The sequence below is a fragment of the Anser brachyrhynchus genome (assembly GCF_964034855.1).
Source record: "Anser brachyrhynchus genome assembly, chromosome: 1".
NCBI lineage: Eukaryota > Metazoa > Chordata > Aves > Anseriformes > Anatidae > Anser > Anser brachyrhynchus.
The window spans coordinates 27,060,819-27,084,967 of record NC_137694.1 but is presented as its reverse complement, the minus strand read 5'-3'; the positions used below and the strand labels follow the sequence as shown (position 1 = coordinate 27,084,967).

At 43.7% G+C, this 24,149-nt stretch overlaps 2 protein-coding genes and 1 long non-coding RNA gene across 4 annotated transcripts in view; 2 read left to right on the top strand and 1 right to left on the bottom strand.

Annotated features, from left to right (window-relative positions):
* Nucleotides 1-2,792, top strand: part of CAPZA2 (capping actin protein of muscle Z-line subunit alpha 2) — a 29,563-nt gene extending 26,771 nt beyond the window's left edge. Inside the window, exons 9-10 of the mRNA XM_080591465.1 lie at nucleotides 888-950; nucleotides 1,804-2,792. Of these exons, the coding sequence (XP_080447591.1) occupies nucleotides 888-950; nucleotides 1,804-1,944 (204 nt within the window). The 3' untranslated portion in view covers nucleotides 1,945-2,792. The remainder of the gene's footprint in view (nucleotides 1-887; nucleotides 951-1,803) is intronic.
* A 3,660-nt stretch (nucleotides 2,793-6,452) lies between these two features.
* On the bottom strand, nucleotides 6,453-14,509 carry LOC308194907. Its single transcript, XR_013951051.1, has 2 exons — nucleotides 11,065-14,509; nucleotides 6,453-10,723 (listed from the first exon to the last, which is right to left on the bottom strand). It is a non-coding gene; the product is annotated as an uncharacterized lncRNA (long non-coding RNA).
* Nucleotides 14,510-14,671: 162 nt separating this feature from the next.
* Nucleotides 14,672-24,149, top strand: part of ST7 (suppression of tumorigenicity 7) — a 145,853-nt gene continuing 136,375 nt past the window's right edge. For both annotated transcript variants that reach the window (XM_080591447.1, XM_080591446.1), the window contains exon 1: nucleotides 14,672-15,108. In XM_080591447.1, coding sequence (XP_080447573.1) covers nucleotides 14,958-15,108 — 151 coding nt within the window. In that variant the 5' untranslated portion in view covers nucleotides 14,672-14,957. The remainder of the gene's footprint in view (nucleotides 15,109-24,149) is intronic.

The following is a 24,149-nucleotide window of genomic DNA, read 5'->3' as shown; positions in this document are numbered from 1 at the left end:
ACCACAAATTCTTCATCCCCGTGTCAGAGCCTTTTAAATCATTATCTCAGTTCACTGAAAAGTCAAAACCCTTCCCATCTGTAATTTTCTTCTACTGTTCACTACCTTCTTCATCTCTCTACAGTGTCCAGGAGCACTTTGACGGCTGCTAAGTGCAATTTCAGTGAAACTTTAAACCAGTTAGAGCTGAGGCTGCTATAGCCTTCCCCCAGCCACGTAGTCCAACCTCTGTTCTTGCAGAACACGAATAGGTAGATATAGTCTAGTGCTTTCTGCCTCGGTTCAGCTGCCTGTTTCAGAATATTTAGAAGCAAGAAATTTTGGTTTTGTTTGTAATTAATTAGCTGATGTTCTTGAAGCTGTACAGGAAATTTAACATCAATCCTGTTAACACCAATACTTAGCATGTTTTTAGAGACTTACACATACGCAGTTTCATATTTACAAATACTGTTCTGTTTTATGTCTTTTTATCAAACCATAACATTTTAAATCAAAGTATTGTAATAAGCTCTATGATAATCTGTATGCTTGTTTGCAGTTGAACTGTTATGATTTTTTTTAATACCATTTCCTACCTGGCACGTTAGCCTGGCACATGTAAATAAACCTATATAGCTGCATACTTGGTTGATTTATTTCCTCATAATTTTAGCTCATACCCTGAACCAGCACAATACCCAAGAATAATTAAGGCATAGCAACAAAGAATGTAGTGTATGCCTTTTGGATGAATGTTTAGTTCAATTTTGTTTTAGTCACTAAATGGTCATGTGTTCTCGTGGAATCTACGCACATCTCATAATTACTGGAAAAAACATAATGTAATTGGTCTTCTGAGAATCACGCTGTACATCAGACCTAATTCAAATGCTTTCTTTCTCTAGAATGAAGCCCAGACAGCGAAGGAATTTATAAAAATTGTAGAGGCTGCAGAAAATGAGTATCAGGTACGTTGGTGGAAAAACACACTATATCTTTACTCGTGTAGATTACCATATATTTGGCCAAAGCTACTATTCTATAATTAACGTGCTTAATACTAAGATAATGCAGTTCCTTACGGATCTAAATATATTACATGCTGCTGTTAAATGTATTCTCCCTTTCCAAACCTTCTGGTGATTGCACTCACCTACATAACGTTACATTCAAAGTTGTTTTTTGAGAGCAGAAAATGCAACTCTGCAGGCCCTAGTGTGGTTAAATATCAGTGTTTCTGATCCGTTTCAGTGCATTCCTTAAGTGGAATTTTTTATACAGATTCTGTTTGAAGACTGCTCTGTTACACAGCTTTGCTAACTATTACTGTAAGCATTATTCAAGTTAGTTGTCTTGAACATAAGGTAAATTTCAGACAGCTTGCTCTGTCAGTTTGAAAAAAATGTTCATTAATAAAACTGTAGTAAGTGTCGTATGCATTATATTTAAGTCGTGGTGTGTATATTTAAGTAGAGACTCACTCTACCATCCCACAGAAATAACAGTGGAAAATTTTGGTGTCTGGAAGTAATGATGTATGAGCTAACTCAGATTGGCATTTCATTCATGTTGCTGATTAACACACTGTGGGTTTGCTGAGACACCTGGGCCAGAGCCAGGTTTATTGCATCTGTCTAAATTTCTTCACATAGTTTCAGTCTAGATCTAACAGCTTTTCTTCATAAGATATTATTTTAATTTAGCATATCTTTATTAAGCCTCTTTAAGAGATAACAGACTGCTCAATCATTTAACTTCTTATATAGCATCCTGGTTCTGTTCTTCATGTGTCTTTGTTTTGTATGACTTTGTGTTTGACAGACTGCTATCAGCGAGAATTATCAGACTATGTCAGACACTACTTTCAAGGCCTTACGTCGACAGTTGCCAGTTACCCGCACCAAGATTGACTGGAACAAGATTCTTAGCTATAAGATTGGAAAAGAGATGCAGAATGCTTAAAACAAACGTTGCATGACTGGATCATTTTAGTGTCCTTGTATACAAATAAATTACAAAAAGTATTTGGAACTGTCAGATCACCCAGTCAGCATGGGCTTTTGCCATGGAAAATCACTGTAAGTAGTTTGGTTAGAGCACAAAGCTTAGCTAATTGATCTTTTTTGTTTTTTCTTTCTTTTCAGAGGGTTGCAACTTCATTGTAGCTGAGTATCTTCCTTTAGAGTTTCTGTTGTACCTTTATTTGTTTTTTATAATGAAGAAACCATGCCTTTAGTTTTCAATTACAAGTTAAGAACAGTTTGAAAATATTTTTGCATATAATAACCCTTTCTCTTGCTTTCATGTGAAATGGACAACTTCCAAAATGCGCTGGATTCCTTGTGGAGATCAGTAGTGTGCGTTTCTAGGTCAAGGTCAACATGGAGCTGGCTATAGGTGCTGTTGTTGAAATCATCTACCCTTTAATTGAGTGTAAAATTGAGAAAGCATTTTCTATGTTGTTTAAACCTTTCAGCATACTTATTTAGCTAGCTCCATGTTAAGTTTAATTAAACTTAAAAAAGAAAAGGCCAAGGCCAAGGTCTAATGCTGTTTCAAGATTTTGAAATTAAATAAAAGTACTTATTTCAGAAATTCATTTAATGCTTTGATCCTGACAGTTACTTAAATGAGCTCAAACTCCATCTGCCCTTGAGTTTTTATCATAAAGCCACAAATGTATTATAACATGGCATATTGTAATATATATAATCCTGTACTCATTACCATGTCTGTCAGTTTATTTTTTTTTTCTTGGATTGAAATGTACTAAAACTCAATGTGACATTAAAATGCAAATTTTCTATTTATTTGAGTATCAAATTGCTTCCTGACACGGCCTATTTTTTTGCTATTTATATATTTTTAAAGGGTTGTTTAAAACAGCTGCAAACTTGTGGCCCATTGGCTATTTTCAGTGTATTTGCGGTTTGCTGCAATATTATCATACATTGTTTCCATTTTCATTTAAGAAACATCTACCTATGGAAGTCCACTTGACGTGTATCTTACAGCTTCATATGGAAGAAACTACAAGCCCCAAAATAACACATTTTTATACTTTCCTTGTCTGATAGATCTGGTATTGAAAATGGATGTTAGGTATTTAAAAGCCCAGGCAAAAGCCATCATTACAAATGCTGTATTTCACTTCAGTGAATTCAAGATTTCATTTTTAATTGGATGGAAACCTGTTCTAAAAGATGCTATCTAATTATATGCTCATGATGAAAAAATAAGCGGCTTACTTTTTTAGAAGGTAGGTATTTATTTATGCAGGCTCCTTAAACAGTAAAGCTTACACAAGGGTTGTATATTTTTGTTTACAATATGATCCAATTAATCACTTTACACTGTAAGTTACAGTATAGCAAGAGGAGGAATCTCAGCTTGTACTGAGTAAAAAAAAAAAGTACACACAATAGTTTACTGTTTGAAGTGTAATAGCAATACCCCTATATACCATTCTTCAATGTTTTATTATAAAGGGGTATAGAGTCAACTAAGTCCTTGAAATTGCTGCTACTTTACAGTACTAAACTGTATAGTAGAAACTGTACTAACTCGTATCATAGAAGAGTTGTCTTCGTTCTACAACAGTCTTCCTGGAGAGTTTCCCTTGTAATTGTCTTTGTAAATCAGCTATTGAACCACGTTGTTGTTTAAAAGAAAGCTTATAAAAGCTGTATGCAAGCTGATAACGGATCCTGAGTCATTGTCTAGTCACTCTGTCAATCTTCATTAAGATCTAAATACAAACCGTGTCGCAGTATTTTCTTCAACATATACTTAAGAGCAAGCTAAAGAATGAAGAACAGTGAACGGGCAGTTAGGAGAACTGTTAATGGGCAACAGTGGTGCAATTAAACTAGCTGTTAGAAAGTTGTGTACGACCAGGATCAGCACTGGCTAAAAGTCAGAATGCTATTTTTCTTACCTGAAATAAAAAGCTAATTTTAAGCGAATTCCTAATAAAGAAGTATTTTACTGTGAAGTACTCTATGGTTGTGTTTTCATCTCTGTTAATTCGGTCCTACAATAGTCTTGATTGCTGTCTTCAAAGAATAGCATCCTGCAGGCTCAATTCTAAGCCTATCAATTTGGTAGAATACTTTTGTATTACTTACACTTTTTTCTTGATGTGCTAATTTTTAGTCTGTGAGATAGTTCTACACCTTGAATGTCACATCCATTAAGTTACAGCTTCAGTAAAGTGATTTAGAAATAAATCAAATATTGTTACTTCTTCTAAATAGTATCTTATATCACATTTAGGGGTAATGACTCCCCAGATGAAGTTGACCTGAATTTATCACGGCACATTTGGAGTTCTTGATTTCTCTCAAAACTTTTGGATGTCACTTGCACTTTTTTTTAACCTCTACTGTTAAATTGGAGAACTTTAGAAATGCTTGGTAGTTTTAGGGTATTTTGTGTAGGGTTTTGTGTAGGTAAAGCACTTTCTCTGAGAAATTTTGCTGTGGTGATTGTCTTAATGTGACCTAATACTTGTTTATATTCTATTTTTAAATATAAAGACAAGCTTTGTATTGTGGAATGCTGATGTACTAGATATTATTACTTGTAATATGGACTTGTAAAATGCTTGTGTTTATGAAACGTTCTATACCTTATGCATCTCGGTGCCCCTTTATAGTGAGAAATTTTTAACTTGTATGCAAGTAAATAGTTGTTCTCTTTGAACATATGAAACAGGAGTTATACTTCTGTTTTCAAGTTCTCCTGAGCACCCCCTTTATGTATGTCTGTCTTAAAAATCATACTACAGGTAGAACAAGACTTTACCATCACTGTAATTTTAGTTACATCCCTTCTGCTTCTTACATCCTACACACTAAAAACAATTCTTCTTGCTGGTTTGTCTGGGAACACTGCAACGTAGTTCGTTAAATGGTTATTCAGCTCAAGGTTGAAAGTACTGTTTGAGATTGAACATCCTAATAGGTGCATCCTCTTCAGGTAAAGACCATCCGGATCTACACCAGTGGTGTTTGGGAGTAAAACCTTCTCTCATCCTCAGTGACCACACACTGGTTTGGCTGGCAAAGCAGTTTGGGCATGCTTGAGTTCACTTCCTGTTGAAGAAATCTGCACTGTGCTCTGGCTTTGCACCAAGCAGACTCCAGCTCCTGCTGGGGACGTGGGTCCATAGCAATAGTTTGTCCTTCAGACAGCTTGAAGCCACCTCTATGTTGAGGATGTCCGGAGGATCACGCTAAACCTACCCCTCAAACTTCCAGACTTTATATAGTGTAGGCATAGAGGTTGAATGCCAAGTGTCTGATTTTATGGATTTGTTCCTATCATACTAAACTACTTTCTGGTACAACCGTAGTTCCAGTCACACTTCTTTACTGGAAAGACTGAAAGTGTTCATCCTCTGGTAAAACTGTGACCTAGGTTTAGGTTAAACTTAGAGTTTGTTCATAACCTTGCAGAAGTGTCAGCTTTTGACAGTGGCAACTCCAATTTTCTTTGAAAAGCTAAAGGAAAGGAACAGTGAGGGTATGCACTTTATTCCTTCTGTGGAAAAGCAGGCTCAACACTCGGCACATTTTCTCACTTGTAATGTTTTCCTTTGTTACTGTGGTTGGCTTATCTGTAATTGGAAACATTCAGCATGATTTTTATCCATGTGCTCATCACAAGAGAGGGTAAGAGTGGTAATATTTGCCTTGAACATATTCTGTAAAAATGTTTAGACTTTTCTGTGCATCTTTTCTTGCATATCAATTAAAATGTGCACAGGCAAACCTGTCAAGAGTTTAAAAAACAAGCCTCAGAGGCGCATATAAAGACTGTTACTTGGCTAGGTGTGGTTTGAAAAAACTTGCAGCTTATGGGCTTGTAAATGTGCTTGCAGAAGGAGTTATTGGTTGCTTTTGGGGGTAGACAGCACATGCTCATAATCACCTGTAGGAAATGATCATTTTGGTTTTGTTTGAATAACCTTAATATATTTCAGTGTCAAGTGTGTACAGAATCCAGTTCCGTAGTTAACAGCAAAAGAATTTGGAGTAGTTCCTTTAATAAACAAGTAGTTTACCCTTCGAACTTATTTCAGAAGTCATATAGGAATAATAATGTAGAAGGCTGAGCTATGGCTTTGGCACAATGCTGTGAATGCAAGACGAGCAGCATTGTGAGGAGGGTTTCCGAGAAACATGCTCACAGCTTCTTTTGCTGCAACTAAAGATTTCCTCAGATGGGTTGCCAGTTGCTGTGGTGAGTAGGCAAGCCTGCTGAGAGTCAAAAGCTACCTCTTGTGGTATGTCTGGAAACTAGGCTACCTTTCTTAGGTAGAGAAAAGAGGTTTGGCCCCATGAGGTAAAGGAGGGACTTCATGGAGTAAATGTTCAAACAAACGGCTACAAGAAAACCAGGCTACCTCCTATTTTGCAAGTAAAACGTTTATGCATCTAACAGAAAAATCACAGCCACAAGCTCTCGAGTGGAAGACATGTTTAATTTCCATTTTCTTGGGATGCAATGACTATTAAATGTTTTCCTTTCAGCTGCTTGAGCTGCCTGCCTCTTCAATGTGTTGACTTCCTTGGGTGCTGGATTGTGGTGCGTACTGTCTCAGGACTAGGCATCTTGCAGAAGCCGGGTGCTTGAAAGTCAGGCTCCGAATGGTGGAAATGTTCAAAACCTTGCTGTGCTATTGAGGTGCCAGCAAGGGCTCCAGCTATGTCTGTGGGTTTGGGATGCCATCATCCTGCCTTTTCCTGGATAAGGCAACATATCTAGTTCTAACACAAGATCTGTCACCAAGATTGTAAGAGGTACAAGAGTACGACTGAATATGTATTTTCCGTCTCCTATTCAGCCTGAAGAGTGTGAGTCTGATGCTACAGCTCTGAGGAGAGCTTGACCTGTTATTTCCCTTCCAGTCTGTCTTAATCCAGTCAAGATCTTGAGGGTACTGCCCCAAATACCTCTGTGAATCTTTGGTAACCTGCGGTCTGTATACTGACCTAGCATTTGTTTCTACTGTGTCTTAACAACATGCATTTATAGCTTCTTTGTAATTTGGAAATAGGGGAAAAGAAGCTCAGAAAAGGGGTAAGTTAATTACAAAATCAAACGGTACTCCAAAGATGAACACACTTTTAAGTACACTTCTAGTTTTGCTGTGACACTTAAGGTTAATAGCTGCACAAGCAACTGGAGTAGAAATCTGAGCTTTCGAGAGCCATTAACAGTTTTAAACTAAATAGCAGGAAGAAATCCGCTTTCCTCTTTCCTTTTGCATGGAGCTGCATTGTTAAATCCCCTTTCAGATGATGTAAAACGGGTAAACTTTGCAAGTCTTTCACTGCATTGTAAAAATATGAACGAGAGGAAGCAAAGGCGTAGTTGGCCACAAAGCTGCTGTGGTTAACGACTCCAAAGGTCAGATGTTTGATCGGACAACTGAGCAGTAGTGTTGTTAGGAGTCTTCACTTCTTTCAAGGGGAAGAAGCAAAAGCTCATCTTGGTTCTTATTGCACAGTGTGGTGGCACCAGCTGCACCTTGGCTGTAGTTGGTGGGATAGACAGTTGTCTGCTCTGAAAGAAATAGTTAATGATAAAAATTAAGTTTCCTCTCCAAGTTCCTGTAGGCCTTCAGTAGTGGTATTATTAGGGTAGGCGTTAAGAAAAGTTAAATCTTCCTTGCTGGATCTTAACCTCTTTTTGTTTTAGCTGTCTTCAAATACATTTTATGGACATGTTTTATGTATTTGAAGAGTGTCTCCAGACTGTGCAGATTTTAGGCTAAAGACTAATCCCAGCAATTCTAATTTCAACATGAAATTCAATACTTTAAATAATTTCTTTACATCCTGCTCATTGGTTTCTGTTCATTTTCAAAAGCAGATTGTCTTTGCTCTGCATCTTGTTAATTTAGGTCCCGGCGATGTTGCAGGCTATCATGGTATTAACAGAGTCCTTGGATTTCCTCCTGCTAGGAACTGGCATTGAAGGCTGTAGTGTTCCCTGGCATTGTTTTCATCAACAGTGAGAAGATTTCTGTTATTATTTCGAAACACATGCTAAATTATTACAAAATAAATAAAAAATACAGCTGGGTATGTCCCCTGCGATACCCCTTTCTAGTGGCAACAAAGGCACAGAGAGTGCACAAAACAGACAGCTCTGTATCCTGATGATGGGGGCCAGCCAGCAAACGACTCCTGAACTAGGAATCCTGGAATGAAGAGCTGAGGGCTGCTGTGAACTTTTCTGGGGCGATGAGGTGGATCTTTGTTATCAGGGATGTTTGTACCAACAGCAGGCAGTTCGTTTAGCAGTACCTTGTAAGCACTGATGTCAGTCAAAGCTGAAGAGGAGAAATGCACCACTGTTGTACCTCACAGCTCCCCGGTTCTCTGCTGTGAAGCACGTGGTGTGCTTTCTCCTACCTTTCTTCTGTGTGGAGGAAAAGAAAAGGAGCAGTGTTCAATCGGAGTTGACAAGGCAACATATGCTAGAGGTCGTAGTATTCTCACTCCACCTGAGCTAGCCGCTAGCCAGAACATCTCATGGAGTATTAAAGAAGCGTGTGTCATTCAGGAGCCCATTTAAAGTTCCTGTAGGTGTGCACTGGTGGATGCCAGGAGTCAGCTCAATTGCAGAAGCCTAGACCCGAAACACCTGCTGAGAAAGGAAATGCCGTTTGCTCATGAAGAATTGAAGTGCTGCTGCTGTTTGAGGGCTCTGCTACAAGGCCAGGTCAGAAGCTGCTAGATGACTGATCTATGGGTGTAAGAGGAGCTGGAGTGAAGGAGCAAGGAGAAGAATCTGTTAAAAGTGTTCGGTAGATGTCCTGTTCCACTTTGCTAATAAACTTAGTGAGGCATCATCTTCCGGTTAGGAACCTAGGGACCTCTCCTCAGCTCTTTCAGCTGGGTACTGTGTGCCTTGCAGTGCAACTAGCAGTTAATGTGACCAGAATTACAGTACCTGAATTGAGATGATGAGGTAGAGACAGCCGCTACATAATTTCCCAAATAGTAAACTCAACCGCTGGATACTTCACCCTTCTGATAAGGTTATTCCTGAACATAGTAAATTTTCTGAATAAACTGTAACTGCTGTCACGATGTGGTGACCCAGTGCCTGGTATCAAAACACAGATGATGACATGGTTGAGAAACAACAGACACAACCTTGGCACTCCCACAACCAAGGATAATTGTTCTGTGAAAAAATCAAAGTTATCACTCAAGTAATGGACCCAATGAAAGAAGTGCCAAGGTTATTTATAATAATGGGTATTCACTGCAGATGATGGATTTGCTGCAACCATGTGGCTCTCATTGGTGGTGGAGATCACCACAGAGAGTAGCAAACATTAATACATCAATTGCTCAAAACCTCTTGTAGTCTGTTGGTGAAAGAAGGGGAGAAAACTTCTTCCTGGGTTTCTACCGATAACTAGCTGGTGAAGACGCAGTGTTGATGCTGAGCTCACTATTGCATTCAGCTCTGGGGCCCTCAGCACAAGAAGGACATGGGCCTGTTGGAGCAGGTCAGAGGTGGGCCACAAGGATGGTCAGAGCCTGGAGCACCTCTCCTGTGAAGACAGGCTGAGGAAGTTGGGGTTGTTCAGCCTGGAGAAGAGAAAGCTCAGGGGAGACCTTAGAGCAGCCTTCCGGTGCCTAAAGGGGGCCTGCAGGAAAGCTGGGGAGGGACTCTTTGTCAAGGAGTATAGGTTTAGGACAAGAGGTAATGGTTTTAAACTAAGAGGGAAGATTTAGATTAGATACTCAGAAGAAATTCTTTACTGTGGGGGTGGTGAGGCCCTGGCACAGGCTGCCCAGAGAAGCTGTGGATGCCCCATCCCTGGAGGTGTTCAAGGCCAGCCTGGATGGGGCTTTGGGCAACCTGGTCTGGTGGGAGGTGTCCCTGTCCATGGCAGGGTTTGGAACCGGGCGGTCTTTGAGGTCCCTTCCACCCCAAACCATTCTGGGATTCTGTGACAGGAAAAATAAACGATGCTGTGTATACACTAATTGCAGATTTCAGATAGAGTAATTGAGACATTTTTATCTGCTAAAAAGGTCCATTTGTTGGTACAGCGACAACACAAAGCAAATTGCAATCACTCAACATCTTACGAAAAAAGGCAAGATACTGAACAGCAAGGAAATTCAGTGCCTTCTCCTCTCCTGCGCCTCCAAATTCATCTCAGGACAGAGAAGCAGGCTTACCGCTTGGCTCTGCTCCAGGGTGCGGGTCCAGGGAGCCGAGCTGCCGTCCTGCCCCTCAACCTAGCTGGGGAGGCCGCCAGCAGGGCCGGTCCCCCCGGGCTCCCCGCTGTCTGTCTCTGCCTCCTCGCTTCTCCCGCAGCTCCGTCTGCCTCCTGTGACGTACCAAGACGTGTGGATGCCGATGCCAAACTCCGGCTTGCCAAGAGCTCTGTTTTGACCAGAGGCCAACCTTGCGGCTTTTTAGTATTTCCTTACGAATCCTGAGCACGTACCATCTCGCACAAATACTGACGGGGCTCTGTACGCCACCTGATTTTTACAAAGGATCTTCGTAAAATAGCTCAGTGAATGTGTGTGTCAATCTACATCAGAAGAAATATGTAAGTGCTACTGGCAGATACTTCTGTGGATTTTTTTTTTCCAGAGATATATCAATAAGCTTTAGCAAACAGGTGTGGTTGGGAGGAGGCACAGTGCGCTGCACTGACACCTGCTTCTGCTGATGTTCAGGGTGGAATACCTGTCTGATTTTTAGGGAGAAAAGTCATTTGTTAGTCAAAAAAGGTAAAAGAAGAAAGGAAAACAGGTTGGATTTTGGTTTGGTTTGATTTTCTGGCTAAGGTCTATTTCTAACGCTACCTGAAAATACTGAAACACAGCTTGGAGTTGCACTTAACTATTTGGTGGCTCTTTTCTTTGCACTGTGCTTCCATCGGCATCTTGTTAACCGAGCCAGGTCTAATTCTGTATTTGTGACTTGCCTTGCAGCTAAGGCAGCTGCCCGGTTGCTTTTCTTGTCAGTAAGAGCCGTAATTGACTTTCCTCCAGGCTGCCCTTCCTCCCTCCCCGGTAACTGCCCACACACCTTCTTCTTCATCCTCTTTTTTTTGCCTGAGTCTTCATGGCCATGGGCAGCCCCACGTGTTCAGGGCATGTCAGCCTTCTCTTCGTTTTCTCCATCCTCCTTCAGTTTAAACAGATCCCTGGGAATCTGGGGGTCCAGCTCCTGCTCCTTCAGCTGCCCCTCCTGTATGAACAGATAAAACAGGCGGAGCTTCGTTCCCTGTCCTCTAACCTGCACGCTGCTTGGAAATCTAGGAAGAAGATTATTTTTTTTTTTAACTTTGTGAGAAGCGGTGATCTTAGTACACAAATATGGTGGCATATTTTGAAATACGACTATCTTATTTTCAGCTGAAGCATATTCCTGTAGTACCATAACATCTCACTTAAAAGATAAGGATCAGAAGCTTCGGGCTGAGCACCCTGCTCAGAAGTCCATAGTAAAGTATTTAGGAGTCTTTTGTTTGTTTTTAATGAAAATAGATTGATTAAATTGTAAATTAAGCAAGATTTTTTATTTCAGTCTTCTTTAACATGTTTTCAGTTCTCTGGGCTGTGGCTAAGATGTGTGTGCTTTAGCTGAAAAGAGACTTTCCTACATGTTTAAGCGGTTTTATTAAGGCTTTGGGATTCCTGAAGAGTGCTGGCAACAGCATGCCATGACAATTCCTTTAGTGCTTTCACTCACGTTGGCAGGCTGTTTATAAGCATCATGGATTTCGGTTTAGACTGCCATCTCCAGTTCATCCCTGATATCGTTTAATGTGGGCTTGCATACGTTTAACAGGCACACTATGTGCAAGTGGATTTACATCTGTATATACACGTGTGCACGTGCACGGGCGCAGACCTTAAGCCTAGCCTTTTGTTGCATGCTGGTAGCATCTATTGCTTCTTACTTGCCAGGCCCCAAGCTCAGGAGGGATCCTCCCGTCTGGAAGAAAGCGATAACTTCGCCGTACCTCATGTGCAGTGACTGTCACTGCGTCCACTTCCTGATGTAATTCAGCAAAGTCATCAACAGTCGTCAGAAAGTGAGCAGCCCGGGCTCAGCTTATGGCAAGTAAATGAGCCGTGTGGGCACCTGCAAGGCTCGCAGAAGTAAGGACTGGGGTGCCCAAGGAGCTGTGTGAAAACACTTAACTGAGTAAGACAGTCGTGTGGAAAATCAGAACAGAAAGGTAAAAGATGGTTTTAAAATGATATTTTATTTTATTTTATTTTATTTTTTTTTGCAATGGCCACTTCAGCTGTATTCTGTTAGGTCTTGACCTAGCAAAGGAGCGAGTGCCCAGAGCCAGGAGACACTTAATAAAATCTTAATAAAACCTCTTTATAGTACTGAAGAGTTTGCTTTTTGACTTGTAAAACGGATGTTTTAAAACTTTGTGTTAATACTTGGCACCCTTTGCTAGCAGAATGGAGAGAGGAGGGAGAATTAGTGTTAAACAGAGCCCGAACTGCGGGCATCGTGCTTGGGAGCTCAGCGGTGTCTTCAGTGGTGGCAACAGAAACGCAATTAATTCATCGCCTGAGCACACCGTGCCAGCCGTGGCTCAAGATACCCTAATGGGCAACTCCTCTTCACCTCGAGCAAACGTTGCTTTTGGGACGCACGGTTCTTCTTCCTCGACTTTTCTTAAACCCTTTGTGCTTTCAAAAACCTTTGTGTCTTTCCTCTAGGAAAGGAATCGATCGTAGTTTTGTAATGTAGGCAATGATATTCTCAAAACTACCATATGTAGAGAAAAATTATGTGACAAATTTGCTCTTTTTTTCCTAATACATAAGAGAACGTGAGAGGAACGAAGAGAACATGAGAGGAACAAAGAGAACATGCGAGGAATATTTTAATTTAGCAATAATTTTATGATGGAATAAGGTTTTTTTTCAGATATGTCTTAAGTATTTCCTTTCTAACTGGAAGAGGAAGCAGAAATAATTGAAATGTGGTTTTCTGTGGCATGTAATTTAACTATAAATGTCCTTTCTGCAGTTTCTTTCAAAATGCCATCTGTATATTCTAATTAAAATAAAGTTTTGTGCTTTATTAGTGGGAAAAACTTCTGCCAGTCTCACACCAGTGTTGCCATATGGCAACACCTCCCTTAATCCGAAGATCCTGGCAACTCTGAACGCCCGAGCCCCAGCCAGTGTTGCCTACCCAGCTGCACGTCCTGTGGAAGAACAAATTTGTGAGCCTGGGTGCCTTTGGTACCGCAAGAAGGTATAAATTTGTAAGACTGCAGATTTACTTTGCTGCAATGTCCTTTAGGTACTGTAAACATGCTAGAAAAGCTGTGTTTTATCTATGGTGACTTCTTCATCGGCAGACTAGAAAATCCCAGGAGAGTGTGGCTATTATCAGTTTGGGCCATTCGACAGGGTTTCTTGTTCTTTCAGTATTGCTTAAGAAATGCCAGCTATTTCCCAAGGTGCTGTAGAGCATTATCCCACTCCAAACAGACCGTAGGAGCTTAGAAGGGGAGAGGTCAAGACAAATTAAAGTGCACAGTGCGCGGTACATAAATGTTTGTAAGCCGTGGGACATCAGGAAAGTGGGAACCAGTTACGTTAAATGGCCTCTGAATTTCTGGCACGGTCTGTTGACAAATCTTGTTTCATGCAGTACGTCAGTAAGTCATGGTAGAAGAAAAATGCATTTCACAGAAGTGCAGTTTTACTACTTGAAGGCTGTGCTTTGTCTACACTTTTTTTTTTTAATAAGACATTGGTTTACTTTGCCATGTGGTATCTATCCTCTGAGTGGGGAGCTTTGCAGTTCAGGGTGGTGCTGAGCGTGGTACACATGAATATACAAGATAGGGTGCACATAAAATTGTAGTCTTCTGCGTCTGATACTATCCTAGGAAGACTAGGTTAGGCAAAGAGACTGAAAAGAAAATACATCTGTATGATCCTGATCCCACAGGGAACCCTTTTTAGGCTCGAAGTTCTGCTGCGTTGTGAGAAGGTCGGCTAAAATCCTTGCTGAAAAACGCAAAGCCAAGCACAAAAAGAGAAAAGGAGAAAGAGTGGAAGAAAGAAAGAAGAAAAAAAAAAGAAAAAAGGAAAAAAGGGAAAATAAAGGAAAAAGGAAAAAAGAAAAAGAAAAAAAAGAAAAAAAAAGAAAAAAGGAAAAAATAAAGAAGGAAAAAATAAAAAAGGAAAAAATAAAAGAAGGAAAACAGAAAGGAAAAAGAAAAAAAAAGAGGAAAAGAAAGAAAAGAAGGAAAAGAAAAAGAAGAAAAAATAAGAAAAGGGAAAAAGGAAAAAAGAACAAGAAAAAAAGAATTAAAAAAAAGAATAAATAATAAAAGAAAAATGAAAACATGAGAAAATAAGAAAAGAAAAAAAGAAAGAAAGAAGCAAGCAGCGGCGGCTCGCGCTGCCGTTACGTGTTTGCCCGTGCATTTAACGGCCGCGGCTGCCGGTTTCCCGGGGCAGCCTCTCGCCGTTTCCCCGCGTTTCATCATGCGCCGGCCGAGCCCCGTGCCCCCGTCCCCCGGCGCCCCCGCCCCGCTCCCTCCCCGTCCCCCCCCACCGCCCCCCGGCGGCCGGGGGCCGCGCGGGGCCGCCCCGCAGCACGGGGCCGGGGCCGGGGCCGGGGCCGGGGCCGGGGCCGGGGGCGGTGGCGGTGGCGGTGCGGCCCCCGGGCGGCGGGCCCCGCGCTGCCTTCCCCGGCGGCGGGCGCGGGCCGCTCCCGGCGGAGTCCATCTTAGGGCGCCGCGGCCGGGCCGAGCCCAGCGCAGCGCAGCCCCCGCGGAGGAGCCGGGCTCGGCAGGCGCCGCTCGCCCCCCGCACCCGCTGCGCGGCTGTGGCAGCAGAGAGCAGGTTTGGCGGCGGCGGCGCCTTTTTTTTTTTTTTCTTTCCTTTTTTTTTTTTTTTTTTTTTTTTTTTTTCCCCTTCCAAAACATGGCTGAAGCCGGGACGGGCTTTCTGGAGCAGCTCAAGTCCTGCATCGTCTGGTCGTGGACCTACCTCTGGACGCTGTGGTTCTTCGTCATGCTCTTCCTCGTCTACATCCTGCGGGTGCCCCTGAAGATCAACGACAATTTAACCACAGGTAACCGCGGCTCCTCGTCCCCGCCGGGCACCGGGCGAGGCCCGCGGGGCGGCCTCGGGGCGCTGCCGGGCCCGGGGGGGCTCCCGGGGGGGGCTCCCGCGAGAGGCCGGGGCCGGCGGCTCGCCCCGGGGCACCCCCGGCCCTGCCCGGGGTGAGCGCACGGGGCACGGCTCTGGCGGCCCCCGGGGCCGTGCGAGGTGCTGGGAGGGCAGCAGCGGGGCTGTGAGGTGGGCTCGGGAGGGGGTGGAGCGGGGTGGTGGGGTCCTGCCAGCCCCGGGGGTGCTTGGCTTGGGCGTCCTCCTAGCTCCAGGAGCCCCAGCGCCACAGAAATCCCAGGGCGTGCTTTGAGGCGCGCAGCCCAAATTACCTCCCAGCGTTTTATCGCCCTTCCCTTCCCCGCCTTGAGGGATGCTGCCCGAAGCTCGGCTGCTTGCTGTGCCAGCCTGCCCGCTGCTGCCCGCAGGTGTGCTGGGGCTGGTGGGCACTGCTGGACCTCCCCTTCTCCTCTGCTTTACGCCGTGAGCACAGGTGAAGAAGCACGGGGCGAGCTGTGACCGTGCCCGGCTGAAGCTCGCGGTTAGCTGGAGCGTGGTTTGACACAGGACTTGTGCCGTGACTTCTATCAAAGAGCAGACCTCCTTGTTTTGACTAGCGAGCCCTTGGAGGGGAGAGTCCTGTGTCTGATTCTCAGCCACCAGCTACTTCTGCTGGTCCTTCCGTGTAAATGACAAGTAACGCAACTGCTGTTTTCCCCCCACGGCTTCATGCTTTTTTCCGTACTTTTGAGAATAACTGAGCATTTCAGGTGCTCGGGCGGCGCGTTTAATTCCCAAGCCTAAGCCACAACAATCAGAAGCAATTTACTCTCCTGTGTGCCCGGTCTCGGTTCATTTCCATAGCAGGCTTATCTCAGTACCGTAGGCTGAGGGACTGTGTAAATACTAACCCAGCTTAAGTTACGGGGCAGCTAATTCTCTCCGGGAGCTTTCCTAGCAGCAGGTGGTGTAGGCACGGATGAGGGATTCAAAAGGAAAAATTTATTTGTGGAAAACCCTTGGTTTCTTTAAAGGGTAAAACCAGACTGGTTATTATGGGGAATATGCTTGGATTAGGGTAATATATGGAATGGAGTTAACATATTTTCCTGCACAATTTGTGGTGTGTGTTGTACCGATTTAACACGATCAAAGCTTTTATGATGTTTCTGATAAAAATTAGGTACTAGATTGCTCTTCTGAATGATAAGTGTGCAAGTCTGCTGGAGGGTAATCGCTGTTGGGATGGACTTTGCCTATGCAGACGTGATAGGGCAATACGCCACTAGTACACTGAATCAGCAGGAACCCGTGCAGCGTTAGCCAGCCTGAATTGGGCAGTTGTATCTTGAAACTGTTCATTTTTCCCAGGTTGGTTATTTTTTTTCAGTTAAAAAGGCTGAAGAAATTACCAGCGAGTCCCAAAGCGTGTGGTGAAAATTAGTTACCATGGGAGAACAATGTGGCCTTTGTGCATCATCTGTTCCTAAGCGGTGTTTATTAAAAAATCAGCACTAGCAATAGCGGGGAGTTTTTGGTGGTGGTGGGTGGGATTTTTTTAAATTTTTTTTTTCAAAGCTCTCCTGAATGAATTAAAACCCATGTGATTCATTGTGGCTTTTCGTTCCAGTTAGTCACAATGGGATGCTGTCACTGGGGTAAGGCTTCTCAAAGCGCACCAGCTGTGATATTCATCAAACTTATCGCAGTGGTGTGAAAAGAAGAGCATAAACATTGCTAGCAAAAGTTCTGGATGACGTAAAAAATAATAAGGTGATTAAAAACAATGACTCGGCGTTTTCCCAGCGAGATCTGGATCTGTCGAGGTCAGTCAGGCGAACTGGTTTTCTGTACCACCAGATGCGGACGTAGGCAGCCAGGAAGAGCGGTGCAGCCCCCAGGTATGGTTTGCACCTCATGAAATCGTGTCTGTGGTTGGCTGCTGCGATATGAAGGGCTGCCGTGGCATGGGAAGGAGAGTACCACGCGAGGGTAATGTTATTTCTGACAGTGCCTGTGTTGGCGTGGTTCTGTTTTTCCATGCCTGGCGTCGGTATTTTTAAAAGGAAGGTGGAAAACTGGAGAAGGCAGCAACAAAGGGGTTTAAGGGCTGGAGATACGCAGTATGGAGTAAGAGACTTGACTGAGAGATGGCTAGGTTGCATTAAAGAGGTATTGTCTCGGGGAATAGGTGGCCATTTAGTCATGAAAAGAATAAGAATTGATGGGTAGAAGCAGAGGGCAAACTCAATTAAGTCATAAAAAGTCATTAATTTTTAACAAGCCATGGATCAGCTGCTAAAGGAACCTTTGGGTTTCCCATTTCTGAAAGTCTCCAGCTCGGATGGCGCAATAAGAGTCACCAGTGCAGCGTTAAATCAGTTTTCAGCGAGAGCTTGTGCAATAGGCTGGGCAGCGTCAGCGGTCAGGGTAATCGAGGAAGGTCTCACCCAGTAGTCCAGTGGTCACTTCTGGCTTTAGGTTTTATTAAGAACAAGTGTGGGGCCTTTATTCCTCCTCTGAAGTTGGGCAGATGTGCTTGCCCGGAGTGTTTTATAGCTGTGGCCAAGCTGGTAGGGCAAGTCCGTCATGCCGTGTGTTTAATTAGGCTGACGGGCTGCAAGAGTCTCCGCAATTTTGGGCAGGTGTAATTCCAGTGTCCTCAGTGGAGAGCGGATTGCAGCAATGTAACCAGAGGGAAACCTAGTCTGCCGTAGAAAAATACTGATGCTAAATCTGATTGTTGTGTTTCATGGTTTTCACGTTTTACTGAAGCTTGTACAGATCAAGTCATAAAGTTTCTGTGAATGGGAGAGCGCAAACTCTTCCAGCTGCACGGTGCCTTTGACCAGGAAGCAATAGAGAAAGCTTAATATGCCAGGTTAAAATATTAAACGCAGAATAAGTGGCTAAGGAAGCGGATGTTGCTGTCTTTCTCCAAAATAATTAAGTAGACGTGATTACTTTGTATAAATAATGTGCTGTACTTTTCTTCCACGTTGGCACTTGCAGTTTCTGAATGCCACGTTAATCCGAACTAAGACACACCTCTTATAAATACGTGCAACCCTGGTTGTTTTTTCCTGAAATAACAGTTTGGCTCTTTATTTGTATCCTAAGAGGGAGAAAGGCCCAGCAGTTGAAGTTTCTGAGTATTTTATTTAACCTCCTGAAGTGCACCAGGAGGACGGATTTACTGACCAGAGCATTGACTGCAGCCGGCTCGCGACGAGGCAGACAGGAAGGCTCCTCGGAAGCTTTTGGGTTGCAGAGGGCAGAGGAATCATGAAACCTTTTTTTCCTGAAGGCGTGAATAATCAGAAGGAACGAGCCAGCCTAGCTTGGTAGGTGCCCGTGTCGTGCCGCCGGCTTAGTGCAGGACATCCCGCTCCGGCTGCGCTGCAGCAGGGCCTTGCGCTCTCACAGCTCAGCGTCCGAAGGAGGGTTTGTAGCCAGTGCCACGAGGGAAAAGGTGAGATGTTGCCTCCCAGGTCACTCTGGATGGATGTGGGGACAGCAGCCAGGGGAGAGAGCACGTCGCTGCAGTTAACAGCTCTCCTCGCCAGTAAGTCGTCTTCTGGGGCACGCTGTATTTTTCTTTCTCTTTCCCTTTTTTTTTTTCCTTAATTCTGATGATCCTACTGAAATAATGACCGAGGATTTTAATTATGTGGGGTCTGTGACCATGTAATAGGATTCTCTTGGAGCCCAGAGTCTGAAGCACTGTGCCTGGTGCCAGCCATCTGGAGAGGGGAAGAAAGAGGCTGATGTGCAGCAAGGCTTGTAACACTAGCCAGCGCCAGATTACTCAATTACAGCCAGGTTTTGTGCTTGAATGGGCAGGAGAGCAGAGCAGACGTGTTCTAAGTGCTTCTCTGTCCTCTGTAAAATTAGGGTAACAACACTTTCTCTTCGTCCAAGAAGAGTCTTTTTGAAGACACAGAGTTGAGAGCTTCTCAGGCAGCCAGGTCCTACAGGAATCTGGTCCAGCTAAAGTACATTTACTGGCATGTGCATCGCACAGGCTTAGATAAATAAAGCACTTGGACCACTGCAGTAAAACTCATTGAACCTTCATTTTACCAAAACTATCCAGCACTTAACCAAGCAAGAAAGTTGTGTGCGATTCTGTAAGCAGAAATTCTGTAGGAGATGAACGGAGGAGGCATGAGAGGATGGAGCAAAGCCCATCTCATCGCTGGGGAGGGACTCTCTATCAGGGAGTGGAGTGATAAGACAAGGAGTAATGGCTTTAAACTAGAATAGGGTAGGTTTAGATTAGGTATAAGGAGGAAATTCTTTACCCTGAGGGTGATGAGACCCTGGCACAGGCTGCCCAGAGAAGCTGTGGGTGCCCCATCCCTGGAGGTGTTCAAGGCCAGGCTGGATGGGGCTTTGGGCAACCTGGTCTGGTGGGAGGTGTCCCTGCCCATGGCAGGGGGCTTGGAACAGGGTGGGCTTTAAGGTCCCTTCCACCCCAAGCCATTCTGGGATTCTGTGATCTTTCTGATCTTCTGTTCGCTGGTCTTCCTGATCCTGCGGATCTGCACTCAGCGTTGGTGCAGCATGCTGCTCTCCAGCAGGTTGCAATGGGATATAGTTCCCACTGGTCTCAAACCCTAGCAGCAGTAGAAACCACTCCTCTGTTACTAAAAGTCACCCAGTGGCCATGGTTTCCCCGCGGATGACAGAAGGTGTTGGTTCTGCTCGTAAATTCAAGCCTGGGAAATTAAGCATGAGGGCTGGAAAAGATTAACTTGAGCAAAGCCAGGGAGTCGCAACTGGATTAAACGTGAGCGAACAGCTCTGTTCTAACTCTTGAAAGGAACAGGACAGTTATTGTAGGTTCACGGGCTTGCAGGTAGTTGCCTGGCCTTTCAAAGGCAGCTTTTGTTGTTATGATGGGTGAGTTCATGAGTGTTCACTGAGTGAACCACTGAAAGGAGTATGTTATAATAACACAAAACCCGGAGCAAAATTCTGATTCCACCAAAAATCGGTGGAACTCCCTGAAAAATGCAGTGTTGATGATTTTTTTTTCTTTTTTTTTTTTCTGTGAACTGGACTGTTGAAAGTAAAATTTGAAATACATGACCACTCCTAGCAGGGCTGGCATATAGATTTCTAAAAATAAATCATTCAAATTTTATACAGCTACAGTTTGTTGGTGCTTACGGTTCTTGGTTGAGGTAGTGCTTTGCAGTGCTGCTGGTCTCACTGACCCCGAATTACTTGTCTTTAACTTTTGGGTTTATCAGAATGTAAATGGAGCCTTTCCTCAATGCAGATCCTACTTTTCTGCAATCCTAGTGGAATTAAAGTAAATCTTGTTTTGTTTACTGTTAGCTTCTGTCTTCAGCTGTATCGCTTACAGTCCTGTGAAGCATTCGTAGCTGTTGCTGATCCTCCAGGCAGGCTTGAATGTGAGAGGTTTCTTTGGTCTTTTTTTTGTGTATGTTTTTTGGAAAAAAAATTATTGGGATGTAGGCTAAAATGCAAGAGGACATTGTACAGCATATTTAAACTGTTTTACTCATGTATATTTTCAGCATGGTATGCTTGGAAATTCCCCTTTCACTCTTTGTGGAAAAGAATATAATGTGCATGAAAGCAATGTTATTTATGGCAAAATTCTTTATAAACTAAACTTGGGATTCTTGCGGTGAAATGGGGAGGAAAAGCCATAACAAAACCTGCTAGATTAATTCCCAATGGATGCAGCATAAAATGATACAGGAGAACATTGGTTTTCTACAGATTTTGGCATTTCTTCAGGAATTTGATTTTTATTTGATTGAACTTAATTTTTCAGTCAGAGTCAAATTCAGGAAACAGGGTGAAGTCTGTAAGAAATGCAAGGTTTTCTGAAAGCACTTCTTTAAGAAATTGTCTTTCTTATTACAGAAGTTCTAGAATATTGGCAGCCAGTATTCCAGGGAAAATAGGTGAGAGCCTACAAAATGGTATTTGATAAAATCTTGAGTGAATGTACTGTAACGCTGACTGATAGGCAACCACTGAGTTGTACTGTGAGCTTCTAACTGAAGCCTAATATCCTCCATCTGTTGATGAAAATTTTCAGAAGTGCTCCTAAAACGGCATATATGTAGTGGGATTTTCCAAAGGATCCACCGAGTGCCAATATAAATTTAGCCTGGAAGAACATAAGCCCCATTGTACGCATAGGTTTTTGGTCCTAACTTTCTGAGCAGCCGTGCAAAGGCTTTGATTGCAAATTAAGAGGAACAATTAAAATAGAAATGTACTTTTTTGGCACTTATTTCATAAACAAAGCTAGAAGTAAATGCAGAAATCTACATGGTAAATTTGAATCTGCGGAAGATAAGAAGCACTGAGGGTTGTCAGTGCCTGCCTTTAGAGCAACACCTGGCAGAAATTAGGAAGATGGTGTTGCCTCTGCGTAGGCAAAACACTTTTTTTGAGGGAATGGTGTGTCTGTATTTTAGAATGGATTCTGGAAATTGCAGCAGTCTCTGAGAAGAACTGTGCAGAGTCTAGAAAAAACACCTTACACCGATGGCATAAGGAAGGTCAAAATGTTTATCTAACCACAGAGAAGCCACAAAGGCAACTTGATCATAACTAAGGAGGAGTGAGAACTGTGATCTAGTTGACAGACATCTAGCAAGCTTCCGAAGTGTTTAAAGGTAAAGTGCATGCGCTGTTTGGCAGAACTGGGGCCACAACAATCTGAGGTCTGAAGAAGCCTTGCTGCGAGACATTTGGGGCGTAATACGCTAACAGAAATAAGGTATGGAGGTGTGGTTGATTAGACTGTAAGCTATGTCATGGGAAGAAAATAGCAGGTACTCAAAATGTAGAGAAGACAAATGTTACAGATAGGGGTGGCTGCAAGCTGAATCCCGAGGACTTCCTACGTGAAGTATGTTTTTAACAGAGATTCGTGGAGATGTGACCTAAGTGCTACGGCAAGCGATGCTATGGCTTTGCAGCTTTGGGTCTTTTGGTATTAAGACTGTCAGTGCAGTGAGCACTGCCATGCCTCAGTGAGGTGAGTGAAATCTTGTGGCCTGCAATAAACTGAGAGCTGAGTGTTAAAAACGCTGTGGTGTTGAGATGAGGAAAGAAAAGCCAGCTGGAAGCGTTGTTGCCCGTTGCGCAGGTTGCGCAAGCGCCGCGGCCGCGGTGGCTCCAGGGTGTGCCGGGGCTCCTGTAGGCAAGGGGCTGGGGTTTCCATGCTCCCAGTCAGCCGACAGGCCCTGCGTGTGAGCTGTGCCTTGTAAAACAGAGCTGTTTGTCTTGCTGGCAAGTGGCAAAGCAAATAAAACGACTGAAGTGGCAGCTTGCGTTGGGTGACCCAGCAGTTTGCTCTGGACTCAAATCTACAAAAGGGAACATCGCAGTCAGAAAATTGCGACTCTCAGAGTCACTGAGGTTGGAAAAGACCTCTAAGATCATCTTGTACGGCAGTCACACCGAGCCAAGACTCAGTCTTCTCGTCGCAAGGCTCGTTGTTTAAGAAGGTATTTCATGTTCGACAAAGTGAGGCCCCGCTCCAAATAGCTGTGGGTTTGTCGAACACTGTTGAGGTTTGTATTGAACTGGGCAGGGAGGACACACGGGGAAACGAGGCCCTGGTCCTGCGGACCTTCAGTGACATGGTTCTGTGAGCATGAGTCCTGACCTTTAGTGAAAAGGCAGTAATGTGCGTAAAGTCTCACAGACCGGGGTCTAAACAGTCGACCAGGGCACTGCCAGCGGCCTGTAGCAAAACTGGGGGTAGAGACCCCATCCCTTCCTCCAAAACCAGTTTTCTCCCTTGTCATTTGATGGTCACATCCAACTTTTCCCTTTTTACAGGAGGCATTTGTCAAAGAGTTTCAGACAAACCACAGCTTGGTCCCCTGGCCGGGCTGTGAGGTATTTGCGGGAGTGCTCCTCCTCTGTTAATTGTCTGAGGCCCCCTCCACCTGCTTTTAAATTAGCTCTTTGTGGCATCGGAGGCATCTATTGAGAGATTGTATTATAAACTCGAGCTTGTCCTCGTGCCTGCGAGGTGTCATGTGGCCCAGTGATGCTGTGTAAATACTAATGAGTGAAAGTTGCTTTGTAAGCTACCAGCACAGACTAATTGCCTCTGGTGTGTTTCTTAGGCCGGCACTACAGAAGCGCGGCCGATTTTAGCAGAGAACGCCAAGCTTAAGCGGCGCTAATGCAGTTAAAGAGAGGAGTTAATGTCGCGCTTTCAGAAGACAGAACAAACAAGTTGTTACTGTTAAGCCTGAGGAAAAGACCTGAATTCAAAGTCCAAATCAAAACTCGCCAGCTGCTAAGAGAAGACAAAGATTTATTATTGTGTAGTCTGAAGTGGAGATTTACCACGGTGGTAAATTCAGTGCTTAAGTGATCAAGTGCACTTAAATGTACCAATTAGAAGGATAAAAGCTATAGGGCAAAAATGAAATGCAGTCATCGTAAGATTCCTTTTGTGCACAGTGTGCCAGCTGCAACCAGGAGATTTAATTTCCAGTTCACTTTCTAGAAATAAACTTGGCTTATTAAATGTCAGGCCTGTTAGGTTGATATGCTGGTTCTTATGCCCAGCAGCAAGGCGCTTGGAGATCAGATTTAAAGCACAAGAAATGTTATCATCGTCGTCGTTTGATTTCGTAAGGCTGTCATTCATTTCTCAAGAAAACGGGTTTGCAACCTGAGACTACTGTAGACATTGGTCTTCGCATAAATAAATGTTTCGATGGCACTGCCTGTGTGCTTTATGCTGAAAACTGTTTACAGCACGGCTCGGTCTGGTGCAAGGTTACGTGATCTATTGACGTGCTTAATCTTCCATGTGAAATTTCTCTTGCTATTTTTAATTCTGAAGTGAACTTGCTGGCAGCGTGCCCGGCCGGTAGGTTTTACCCAGATCCCAGCTTAGAGTCCCAGACCGGTCATTTCCTCCACTTTGAAAAAGGAGGGTAAACCTGACCTGTCGCAGGAGTGCTGCTGGCCCCTGGTGCCCCG